General features: G+C 37.7%; 1 protein-coding gene across 5 annotated transcripts in view; it reads left to right on the top strand.

The window, feature by feature from the left end:
* The window catches only part of vps11 (VPS11 core subunit of CORVET and HOPS complexes), a 64,667-nt gene that overhangs the window by 3,423 nt on the left and 47,530 nt on the right, over positions 1-13,714 (top strand). For 2 of the 5 annotated variants that reach the window (XM_077740893.1, XM_077740895.1), the window contains exons 2-9: positions 166-273; positions 352-487; positions 3,536-3,699; positions 3,817-4,052; positions 6,254-6,455; positions 6,575-6,726; positions 12,419-12,605; positions 12,754-12,897. In XM_077740893.1, coding sequence (XP_077597019.1) covers positions 166-273; positions 352-487; positions 3,536-3,699; positions 3,817-4,052; positions 6,254-6,455; positions 6,575-6,726; positions 12,419-12,605; positions 12,754-12,897 — 1,329 coding nt within the window. Of the gene's footprint in view, positions 1-115; positions 274-351; positions 488-3,535; positions 3,700-3,816; positions 4,053-6,253; positions 6,456-6,574; positions 6,727-12,418; positions 12,606-12,753; positions 12,898-13,714 lie in introns of all 5 variants that reach the window. The other 3 variants (XM_077740891.1, XM_077740892.1, XM_077740894.1) reach the window with 2 other exon arrangements.

The following is a 13,714-nucleotide window of genomic DNA, read 5'->3' as shown; positions in this document are numbered from 1 at the left end:
ATGTTCTTTTTTTTGTGTGAATATTGATACCTCGGTGTGTCTGCTCTTTGTATTGTCTGTCAATTGGCATGACATTACCAACATAATTGAATGAAGTTGTGTATATTTTCCTTAGTTATATTACATATGAGTGGCAACATCTGGCTTTTGATGCGACTTTTGCAGCTAACAACCTTCCAGGCTTATAAATTACGAGTTACGCATATTTTTCAACTGAAACAACACAGCATTCTTGTAACAGTGGGACAAGACGAACATGGAATAAACCCTCTAGTAAGTACTGTTTTCAAATCAATTATTTTATGCTAATTATAATGGATGGTCAACCTCGAAAATCAAATTGCTTCTCAGGTGAAAGTCTGGAACTTGGACAAAAAAGACAGTGGAAGTCCGCTTTGCACAAGAATTTTCCCTGCAATCCCAGGCAACAAACCAACAGAGGTTTCTTGCCTCAGTGTACATGAGAACCTCAACTTTATGGCCATTGGTATGCAGCCAAAAATAACGTTTTTGTTTTCACTGTATCACTCAGTGTAGACTTGGGCAATAAAACAAAAGCCGTACTTATTGTCAAATAATTTTGCCAACAATAATAATAAAAACTTTTGATGAATACCATCCATAAATATAAACTGCAGTTCCACCACTCAGACACCACAAAGAATGGATGCGCTGATTTGATGTGAACGTTCAGTAGGCAAAGATGGAGAGGAAAAGCTAAATTTAGCATCAGGTTTAGCAATAGACCAGCACACACAGAGCAAGAAATTAAAAGGGTTATAACAGACAAAATCAGCAATTATGAGATGCAGAACTACACATATCCTACCCATTAAAAAATCCAAGTCTCCCTGTCGTTTACTTTATCTGTACTTATGAACACACCTGAAGAAAACTGAGATGAAACTGTATTGACTGAACCTGTGCAGCACTAAACATTACTACTCTGCATTTTTTGGGAATGTGGGCAAAAAACGTAGTACACGGAGAGAACATGCAAACCACACACAGTAAGGACACAATTGGATTTCTTTTCGCTCAAACAGCAGCCTTATTGAAAATTTCTCTAACCCATTTTAACCCACTTCTCATTTGGCAAAAGTTGTCTTATCTTTATTGCACAACAGAACAACATAAACCATTTTTAAAATCATCATATTTTATATTATTTTTTTAAAGTAAGGTAACGTACAGTGCCATGAAAAAATGTTTGCCCTTTTCCTGATTTCTGTGTTTTTGCATATTTATTCCACACACAGGTTTCAGACCATTAAATCATTTTTTTTAACACAACGCAAGGAAACAGAAAATGCAGTTTTTAAATGATTTTATTTACCAAGGCTGCCCGCCTGTGAAAAAAAAAATTGCCCGCCTTTGTCAAATCACAAAATAACTAACTAATCACAATTGAAGGAAAGCTGTGTTGAATTTCAGAGGCCGCTCCTACACCTGATTATCATCGCGTCTTGAATCAAGAAAACAAATAGAATGTCTCAGAAAAAGTGACGTAGGCTATAGGATCAGAGCATCATGCCGCGATCCAAATAAATTCAGTAAGAAATGTGAAAAAAAAGGATGGAAATATATCAGTGTCGAAAAGGTTACAAAGCCATTTCCAAGGCTTTGGGGCTCCAATAAACCACTGTCAAAGCCATTAACTACAAATGGAGAGAACTGGGAACAGTGGCAAACTTTCCCCGGAGTGGTCGGCCAAACTTCTCAAGAGTGCATCAACGACTCATCCTGGAGGTCACAAAATAACTCATAAAAACATTGAAAGAACTGCAGGCCTCGCTGGCCTCAGTTAAGGCCAATGTTCACTACTATAAGAAAACACTGGTCAAAGCTGGCATCTATGCCAGAGTTCCAAGGCAAAAACCTTTGCTGTCCAAAAAGTACATAAAGGCTTGTCTTATGTTTGCCACAAAACATCTTGATGAACCTCCACAGTTTTGGAAGAACATTCTGTAGACTGATGAGTCAAAAGTTGAACTTATTAGAAGGTGTACGGCCCATTACATTTGGCAAAAAATGGCACAGCATTCCATCAAAAAAACACTATACCGACAGTGAAGCAAGGTGGTGGCAGTGTGATGCTCTAGGGCTGCTTCGCCTCCTCAAGACCAGGACTTGCTGTAATTGATGGAAGAATGAATTCTTCGACCAGGAAATCTTGAAGGAGAATGTTCTCAGTTTAACAATCCAAAGCACACAAGCAGGTCTACCTCTGAATAGCTAAATAAAACAAAGTTAAGGTTTTGGAGTGGCCAAGTCAAAGTCCGTATATAAATTCCATTGAAATGCTGTAGTGTTATCTGAAACGGGCTGCTCATGCTAGAAAATCTAATTTTGCAGAACCGAAACAATTCTCCACAGAAGAGTGAGCCAAACCTCCTCCAAAGCTTTGTTAAAGATGGCAAAAATTGTCATAAATGTTTGATTTTACTTAACACTGCCAAAGGTGACATGTTATAAGGTTCAGATGGCAATTACTTTTTCACAGAGGACAGACAAGTTTGTATTTTGTTCTGCCTCGGTAAATAAAATCATCATTTAGAAACTATTTTTTTATTTCCTTGGGTTATCTCTGTGTCATACTAAAATTGGTTTGATGATCTGAAACCTTAGTGTAATATTCATTTGTTTTATGAACCCGCATCATCCTCACTAGGGTCGTGGGGGCTGCTGGAGCCTATCCCAGCTGACTTCGGGCAATAGGCGAGGGACACCCTGAATTGGTGGCCAGCCGATCGCAGGGCACAAGGAGACGGACAACCATTAACTCTCACACTCTTACCTTGGGGGAATTTAGAGTGTCTTATCAGCCTACCATGCATGTTTTTGGAATGTGGGAGTTAACCGGAGTACCCGGAGAAAACTCACGCAGGTCCAGGGATAACATGCAAACTCAGGTGAACTGACCTGGATTTGAACCCTGGAACCCATAGCTGTAAAGCCGACAAGCTAACCACTCAATCCACCGGGCTGCCTTGTGTGCGATAAATATGTAAAAAACACAGAAATCAGGAAGGGGCAAATACTCTTTCACAGCACTGTATTGCTGTCATAATTGAATGACAAGGATAATAATGAATTTACTTATTCAGAGAAGTTTGAAGTTTCAAATTTGAAAGACAGTAGATGTGATAGTTAGCGTGATAATTATCTATCGACTGTTTTTAAAAAAAAAAAAAAAAAAAATATATATATATATATATATATATATATATATATATATATATATATATATATATATATATATATATATATATATATATATATATATATATATATATATATATATATATATATATATATATATATATATATATATATATATATATATATATATATATATATATATATATATATATATATATATATATATATATATATATATATATATATATATATATATATATATATATATATATATATATATATATATATATATATATATAATTTCTGTCATATCTCCCAGGGTTTACTCAGTGTTAGATTGATGCAGGTTAATGTTTATGGTTTCTCCTTATAGGTTTCACAGATGGCAGTGTAGTTTTGACGAAAGGTGACATAACTCGAGATCGTCACAGTAAAACTCTTACTCTGCATGAGGGAACCATCCCAGTCACGGGCCTCGCATTCCGTCAAGTTGCTAAAGTCACACATTTGTATGTTGCTACTCTTGAGAAAGTTTATGTAAGTTTTGCAGCTAAAAAATTGTGTTTAGTTGCTATTATCAATTTAAACTACGTTTTACATCAATATAAATGTGCAATTGATTTCCATACCAATTATTTTCTCTCCATTATTTAGTGCTATTCTCTTTCTCTGAAAGAGTATCCAAAGGTAGAGCTGGATACACATGGCTGTGCACTTCAATGCTCATCTCTCACAGATCCTTCACAGGATTCTCAGTTTGTTGTGGCTGGTGATGAATGTGTGTATCTGTACCAGCCTGATGAACGAGGACCCTGCTTTGCTTTTGATGGAACCAAGATTTTGGCTCGCTGGCATCGAGGCTATCTTTTCTTAATTATTCAAAATCCAAAGTGAGAACATTAACCATCATAACATATAAGAATTAAAGAGAAATCCTGTAAATTAAGATTTGCTGTGATTTGTAAAAAAAACATGAAAAGGGTTGTTTTGTCCTCATGCTCTTTAGATGATAATATACAATCTTAAAAAGTTTCTTTTTAACATATTTTTAGTGGCCTTTTTTCATTGTGATATTTTGTCAGAAATACAGTAGGGGAAATAAGTATTTAGTCAACCACTAATTTTGCAAGTTCTACTTGAAAAGATTATAAATGCCTGTAAAAGTCAACATGGGTAAACCTCAACCCAAATCACATTGTCTGATTTTTAAATAATTTATTTCAAAATTTGAGTGGAAAATAAGTATTTGGTCACCTACAAACAAGCAAGATTTCTGGCTGTCAATTAAATCTAACTTCTAATGATGTCTAACGAAGTCTGCAATCGTTACCTGTGTTAATAGCATCTGTTTTTAACCCATTATTGGTATATAAGACCTGCCCACAACCTCAGTATCTCACACTCCAAACTCCACTATGGCCAAGACCAAAGAGCTGTCAAAGACACCAGAGACAAAATTGTAGACCTGCACCAGGCTGGAAAGACTGAATCTACATTAGGTAAAATGCTTGGTGTAAAGAAATCAGCTGTGGGAGCACTTATTAGAAAATGGAAAACATACAAGACCATTTCTAATCTCCCTCCATCTGGGGCTCCATGCAAGAATTCATCATGTGGCGTCAAAATGATAACAAGAAGGCTAAGCAAAAATCCCAGAACCACATTGGGGAGAACCTAGTGAATGACCTACAGAGAGCTGGGATCACAGTAACAAAAGATACTATCAGTAACACGATGCGACACCAGGGACTCAAATCCTGCACTGCCAGAAGTGTCTCCCTGTTGAAGCCAGTACACACCCAGTCCCGTCTGCGGTTCGCTAGAGAGCATTTGGATGATCCAGAAGAGGACTGGGATAATGTTATGGTCAGTTGAAATCAAAATACATTTTTTTAGTAGAAACACAGGTGTTTTTTATTTGGAGGAGAAAGAATATTGAATTGCATCCAAAGAACACCATACCCACCGTGGATTATGGGGGTGGATACATCATGCTTTGGGGCTGTTTTTTTTCTACAAATGGACCAGGACGACTGATCTGTGTAAATGAAATAATGAATTAATGAATGGGGCCAAGTATCGAGAGATTTTGAAAAAAAATCTCCTTCCATCAGCAAGGACATTGAAGATGACACGTGGCTGGGTCTTTCGGGATAAAATTGATCCCAAACACACAGCTTGGGCATCAAAGGAGTGGCTTCATAAGAAGCATTTCACGGTCCTGGAGTGGCCTTGCCAGCCTCCAGATCTCAACCCCATAGAAAATCTGTGAAGGGGGGGTTGAAAGTCTGTGTTGCCCAACGACAACCCCAAAACATCACTGCTCCAGAGATCTGCATGGAGGGAGGGGCCAAAATACCAGCAACAGTGTGTGAAAATCTTGTGAGTTACAGAAAATGTTTGGCCTCCGTTATTGCCAATAAAGAGTACAAAATGTTGCGATGAACTTTTGGAATTGACTAGATACTCTTTTTATTATTATTATTTTTACTATTTTCCACCATGATTAGCAAGTAAATACATTAAAAACCGAACAATTTGATTTTGAGTTTTTTTTCCACATTCTGTCTCTCATGGTTCAGGTTTACCCATGTTGACAATTACAGGCCTCTCTAAACTTTTCAAGTAGGATAACCTGCACAATTGGTGGGTGACTAAATACTTATTTCCCCCACTGTATTTAAGACAGGAGTGGGCAAACTATTGTACAAAGATAAGATGGGTGTGGGTTTTCACTACAACCCATAAAGAGGACACCTTTTCACCAATCAGGTGTCCTACAAGTGCAATCAGCGGACTGGAGTCAGGTTCTTCTGGTTGTCTGCAGAAATATCACTGGTTAAAAAAGTATCTGTGCTAAAGCGATTGGAACAAAAACCTGCACGTACAGCGGCCCTCGAGGAACAGTTTTCCCACCCCTGATTTAAAATATTGTTTTCTATGAATTAAAATGGCTGTGCTTAAAACTATTTTGTTCCTTTTTATTTTATTTTATATGTATTCATTTGTATTATAATATAGTTTTGTTATATACCATCTTGATTACTTCCATGAAAAAATAACTTATATAAGTTTGTCAATGATTAAACAGGACAAGGTTTGGCAGCAGTGAAAGCTGTCCATCAGATAAGCAGCTACTGACCATCTATGACTTGGACAATAAGTTCATCGCCTACAGTGCTTTGTTTCAAGATGTCATTGATGTGGTAGCAGAATGGGGCTCTTTCTTTGTTCTCACTAGAGATGGAAAAATGTATATTATCCAAGAGAAGGACACACAGACCAAGCTTGAAGTAAGTCATGGATACCTTAAACTCGTCAATACCTAGACAATGTAGTGCTTATTTTAAAAGTATCAGAATCATCATTTATTATTTGCCTCACTGCTGATTTTTTAACTATTCTGTTAAAGATGCTGTTTAAGAAGAACTTGTTTGTGATGGCCATAAACTTGGCTAAAAGCCAGCATCTAGATAGTGATGGATTATCAGAGATCTTCAGGCAGTATGGTGATCACCTTTACCTTAAGGGAGACCATGATGGTGCCATTCAGCAATATATTCGGTAATTAAATCATGTCTGACTTGGGTGACTTGGGTAAAAAAGAGCTTTACTCTGAAATTATTGATAAGAAATATCGTAAGGAAAAAATACAACATTTGTCGGGTTATGCTCCAGTATTTTAAATTTTAATATATAGTCCCTATAGCCTATATTGCTTCCTATAGCCTATATTGGTTATTTATTTTTTACTCTTCACTGTTTTATTCACTGTCACCGACTTGTAGATTTGGACAAAGAGGCATTTTGTAATCCGTTTTTTTAAAATGTCGGCCTTCATTCCTCCTGTTGGCCTGTTAGCATATACAGTGGGGCAAATAAGTGTTTAGTCAACTACCAATCGTGCAAATTCTCCAACTTGAAAAGATTAGAGAGGCCTGTAGTTGTCAAAATGGGTGAACCTCAGCATGAGAGACAGAATGTGGAAAAAAACCCAGAGAAAATCACATTGTTAGATTTTTAAAGAATTTATTTGAAAATCATGGTAGAAAAGTATTTGGTCAATACCATAAATTAATCTCAATACTTTATGTACCCTTTGTTGGCAATAATGCAGGCCAAACTTTTTATGTAACTCTTAACAAGCTTTTCACACACTTGCTGGTATTTTGGCCCATCCCCCAGGCAGATCTCCTCCAGAGCAGTGATGTTTTGGGGCTGTTGTTGGGCAACACAGACTTTCAATTCCCTCCACAGATCTTCTATGGGGTTGAGATCTGGGGACTGGCTAGGCCACTCCTGGACATTGAAATGCTTCTTACGAAGCCACTCCTTTGTTGCCCTGGCTGTGTGTTTGGGATCATTTTCATTCTGGAAGACCCAGCCACGTCTCATCTTCAAAGTCCTTGCTGATGAAAGAGATTTTCACTCAAAATCTCTCGATAAATTAGCCCCATTCATTCGTTCCTTTACACAGATCAGTCGTCCTGATGCCTTTGAAAAAAAAACAGCCCAAAAGCATGATGTTTCCACCCCCATAATCCACGGTGGGTATGGTGTTCTTCGGATGCAATTCAGTATTCTTTCTATACCAAACACAATAACCTGTGTTTTTGCCAAAAAGTTCTATTTTGGTTTCATCTGACCATAACACATTCTCCCACTCTTCTGGATCATCCAAATGCTCGCTACTGAACCGCAGATGGGCCTGGATGTGTACTGGCTTCAGCATGGAGACCTGTCTGGCGGTGCAGGATTTGAGTCCCTGGCGGCGGATTGTGTTACTGATAGTAGCCTTTGTTACTGTGGTCCCAGCTCTCTGTTGGTCATTTACTAGGTTCCCTCGTGTGGTTCTGAGATTTTTGCTCGCCGTTCTTGTATGGAGCCCCAGTTCGAAGGAGATTTTCAGTGGTCCTGTATGTCTTCCATTTTCTAATAATTGCTTCCTCAGTTGATTTCTCTACACCAAGCATTTTACGTATTGCGATTCAGTCTTCCCAGCCTGGTACAGGTCTATAATTTTGTCTCTGGTGTCCTTTCGGCAGCTCTTTGGTTTTGGTCATAGTGGAGTTTGGAGTCTGACAGAGTGAGGTTTTGGACAGGTGTCTTTTATATCGTTAATGGGACAACAGTACTCCTGAAATGGGGTCGACGGAGGTGGGGATGACTGTAGGTGGGCGAAAAAATATTTGCTTAGCCATCAATTGTGTGACTACTATTACAAAAAAGAGAGTGCTGTAATTTTCATCAAGGGTATAACTCAACCATGAAAGATAAAATGAAAAATGAAAAACCACAAATCTTATTTAAAAAAAAAAAATATATATATATATATATATATATATATATATATATATATATATATATATATATATATATATATATATCTATATCTATATATATATATATATCTATATCTATATCTATATCTATATATCTATCTATCTATCTATCTATCTATCTATCTATCTATCTATCTATCTATATATATATATATATATATATATATATATATATATATATATATATATATATATATATATATATATATATATATATATATATATATATATATATATATATATATATATATATATATATATGTGTTAATTACAGTATAATTAATAAAATAATCAACTTCAAACAATACACGAATCTGTAAACTTATTCCGTAAAAAGCTCTGTTAGCTTTTACTCACCTGTTCGAACTCGTAATCAGTGTAAAATTAGATATTGGCCCAAAATAGACGATCCTGATTAAGTCGAACCTCTTTTTTTCAAGACTCAAGTTTAAAAAAAAAACTTTTTGAACACCAAATTCAAAGTATACATCTGAAACAAATGATTTACAACAATATATTTAAGAGAAAAAGCAAGTCGTGTTGCCTCATTCAAATCATGCAAAACCTGTTTATCACATCATAATTTTCATCAAAACTTTCAATATACAAATTAGGTGCAATCAAATTTGTAAAAAAAATGGCCTCTGGAGTTTGAAATGTGAATTAACTAATAAATTAACAGAATTGCAATTACTGCGTTTTCCATAAAAGTTTTCAGCATTCGCTTCAGATATATCTGGCGCCAATTTGTGTTGTGAATTATAATGTCTAGACACCAAATATAAGACGACCAACACTTTTTCAGTCTTATTTCAATGCAAAAAGCACCATCTTCAATTTGGGCCAAAAATAGTGTCATAGAATGAAGGAATCATTCAGAAGTGTAATACAGTGGTACCTCGACTTCCGATCGTAATCCGTTCCAAGACTGTGATCGTCTGACAAGCATTTCGTAACTCAAGCGGACGTTTCCCATTGGAATGAATTGAAAACAAATTAATTTGTTCCAACCCTCTGAAAAAACACCAAAAACAGGATATTGGATTGGAAAATAGGTTTTATTTCTTCTAATTTGCCATATATTGACAAAGTAATAAATAACGAGTGGTTCAATAGTAATAAAATGTGTTTAATAGATGTAAAATTAGATGCATTTGGCGTAGGGGAGAGACAATAACACACACGGAGGCGGAGGCTGTTTGGGGGGACTTTATCCACGGCAACAATGCATTGCACAGAACAAACATTTAAATTAACTTGGATAACCATATACAGACACTCAACTTTTAATGTAATTTCACACAGCTGAATTCTAATTTTGATTTAATCTTTTTTTTTACCTTAGTTCTACGACTTGACCCCACCCGGCCGTTTTGCCTGAGTCTTCAAAACGAACGCATCAAGCGTTGTTAGGAACTTGCCTCCCCTTCGAAATGTTTCACAAATGACGCACACAAATATCACAATACGCGTAATCCAAAACCCTTATTAGCGCGCCACATCACTTGTAGGTCTCTTGAAGGCACGCATGTTCTCAGCATTGTACACTAGTAACGGCTTAATTTTACAGTCACCGCTCACATTAGCACACAACGCTAGCGTTAAGCGGTCCTTCATGGGTTTGTGTCCCGGTAGTGCCTTCTCCTCTGCCAGGATGAATGTCCGCCTGGGCATCTTTTTCCAAAAAAGATCAGTTTCATCGCAGTTGAAAACTTGCTGGGGGATGTAACTTTCCTCGGCGATAATCAAGGCAAATGTCTTGATGCGTCATTCTACTTAAGGATGGTGGAAATGGTTGACGTATTCCTCTCGTATTGCCTAGCGAGCTCAGTAACACGTTACCCACTTTATTTTTCAAATATTTCGCGTTTTGTGTCCATTGTCAACGCCTTTTCTATGCAGAACTCTGCCGATCCACAGTAATATTGTTTACCTGTAAATGTACCCAACGTGGGGGAAAAAGCTGGCGGGTGGGGAAATACAAAGTCCGCCCAGTGGTCGTCGAAATATTTTATACATGAAAGAGATGCAAAAAAGACAGTGCCATGGCCCCCTGGCTTGGTCGCATCACGAAATTTTTAACGTATCGCGGCCGAATTATTCGATCAAAATTTTCGAAGAATGTCGTATGGCGAAGCAGTCGTATCACAAGGTTCGACTGTAGTATGTACACATTTGGCTGAAAGGAGCTCCATCTGTACACCACTAGTCTTCCCAGCTGAGTGCCGGTTTATAATTCATTTCTTGATTCTTTGATCTTGGGTTTTCGTCATAGTGGAGATTGGAATTTGACTGTCTTAGGTTTTGAACATGTCTTTTTTTTTGTGGCGCTGTATGTAAAGCTGCACCCGGTTAAAAAGACAGCGGCGGAGATGTTCTCATATTTAGCACCGCACAGTGCTTCAGATATTATGTAAATATTTTTTAGTCACTTTTGCACATTTACAACAATATGTATTTACTTTACAATTATGGAGCTCAACTTTTTTCATTAAATAACACATGCTCTCCTCCGGCTTTTATTTTGTTAATTCCGGGCTTTGGTCTTTTGAATTAGGATTTTAGCTAAATAATTACCGTATTTTCTCACATACGCTGTATTTGTCGCAAAAAGTGATGACCGAATCAAGGGTACGGCTTATGTGAGCACAAATTAGACTTGACATGCTAGAAACTGCAAGGTAACAAAGACGAAACGCCACAACGCATTGAGTTCGATACAGTATTTTACGTCCTTCGGCTGGCTATCCGGTTGGCTAACTAGTCGTTCGGCTAACTCTACGTTCGTCCAGATGCACCCTCAGCGAGTTGGGGCTCGGCCAGACGTAAGTCGGCTAAACGTCTTTAGGCAACTCGACCGGCCACGGTGTGTCCAATATCCTCAAGGAGCTGGACGTGTCCTCATGCCTAACAGTACGTACCCAGACCCTTTAGTATTTGGATTGTCTTAGGGTCAAATTAAACCAAAGTAGGACTTTTTCACGTTTGGAGGAGAAAGAATGCAGAGTGGTAGCCAAAGAAACCTCAGGGTTTGGGATGTTTTTCCTTCAGTGATCAGTCTGGATTAATTTTAGATTCATTGCTGGATGTTTCGTAATGCAAATGATCCCATAGATCAGTGATTTTCAAACTTTTTTGGCCACCGCCCCCTTCACCGCCGGGCCAAAATGCCAACGCCCCCCTCTTTACCCCTTTCCAACGGTGGTTTCCCCAGTCGCCTGCATCGACGATAAACTCGCGACAATTAGTGATATACGGTATATGCGCGCTGCTCGTGAGCGCTCGAGCAGACAACGTTTCTTGTTTCAATAAAGCTTGTTTTTTGTCGACTTTTTATTACAGACAATCAATTTTTCCGGTCTTTCTACAAACACCAACGTCACATTTTACTGTAATTGCTCCATCGCCCCCTTCACTATTTCAACGCCCCCCATTCGCCTGTTTATTCGTCAGCGCCCCCCTGAAAGTTCACACCACCCCCCGGGGGGCGGTACCGCCCACTTTGAAAACCACTGCCATAGATCATTGTCATTTTTAAAGGTTCAGTCAATGGACAAACTGCTCTGTACGAACCATATCAATGTCTTGGAGTAGCTCGTCAATCTCTAGATCTCAACTCCATGGAAAATCTTTGGAGGGATTTGAAAATCTATGTTGCCCACCACGCAGCCCCAAAACACTACTCTAGAGATCTGCATGAGGGAAGGACTAAAATATTCTTCTTAAATTCCTTGCTTATTTGTATTTATTCATTCTTATTTTTCCCCATACTCATATGTTTAATTTTTATTATTGTTTGTGTTAATATAAATGCTAAAGGCCCAAATGGCATGCCACCATCATCATGTTTAATTTTCATTGTTTCTCTTCATTGAAATATTTTTATATTATAAACATTTTCATGTTTCCCCCAGCACCATTGGGAAACTTGAGCCATCATATGTCATTAGAAAATTTCTCGATGCACAGAGGATCCATAACCTGACAGCCTATCTACAAGCATTGCATCGGCAGTCATTGGCCAATGCAGACCATACCACACTGCTGCTCAACTGTTATACAAAGCTGAAAGACAGTTTGAAGCTGGAAGAATTTATTAAGGTGACTTGAAGAGATGTAATTCCTTAAGATATAATAATAAATAAGATCTTCATCTGATGTGCATTTTAATGTTGCACCAAATAAAAATGAAACAACTTGTACTGTACATTTATCATTACTGTTTTCCCATGTTCTGTATTTTCAATAGAGCAGTGAAAGTGAGGTTCACTTTGATGTTGAGATTGCCATTAAAGTTCTTCGTCAGGCCGGGTACCACAGGCATGCGGTTTTCTTGGCAGAGAAACACATGCACCATGATTGGTATTTAAAGATTCAACTGGAAGATCTCAAGGTAAAAGAAAAATTCTGTGATGCTCTGACATCAGAAAGCGCTTCATTAAAGGGAGGTGCAGGCAGGGGGAGATTTTATTATTTTGCAGAAATGTATTTGCAGGCAATGCCATAAGGCCTTGATAAATGTCTTTCTTGAGCATTGGGGCATGAAAGGGGGCTATCAAACATTTTCTATGTTCAGACTAAATGATATTTTTAAGCAGTTTTGGTGGAACCAGCTCCAAAACTCTTTACGTCTCCATTTAAACTTGTACAGTCCTTTATTTAAGGGGTCATGGAAAAGGGATCTTACCTTCTCAAGCTTTTTTTCCCAAAGCCTACACAACATTTCTTCTCCACGAATAAGTACTTGTGAGGATGTGTGCAAGGAGTACAGTATCCCCTTGACACTCAGATTAAATTAAATGTATCCAACTTTAGGTTCATTCGAAACAATCTAACTCCTGAGTCAGCAAAACTGTATTTTGACACAACGATCGTATCACACATGACTTACTGGCTAAGAGGTTGGCCATCGGCATGCAAGACAACACTAAAACCAAGTGAAACCGTTGATAAGCAAGTTCTGAAAGTATAAGACAGGAAACCAAAAACTTACCATCACTGTCTGTTATTAAAAAAACCACAAATGCCTGAATTGGGACAATACTGTTGAACATGCTGATGCCAGCATAGTTTACAAAATCTCCCATCACAAATCTCCGCCACTACAAGAATTAATATAAAATTTCCAACAGATGAACAAGAGCTGGCTCTAGAGGTGGCTGTGTAGTTACCTTCAGAAAGATTGCATTCAGCCAAAGCATCTTCTCTGT

The sequence above is a fragment of the Stigmatopora nigra genome, chromosome 19 (genome assembly GCF_051989575.1).
Source record: "Stigmatopora nigra isolate UIUO_SnigA chromosome 19, RoL_Snig_1.1, whole genome shotgun sequence".
Taxonomy (NCBI): Eukaryota; Metazoa; Chordata; class Actinopteri; order Syngnathiformes; family Syngnathidae; genus Stigmatopora; species Stigmatopora nigra.
Note: the sequence above shows the minus strand (reverse complement) of the source record. Positions and strands in the feature narration are given on the sequence as shown.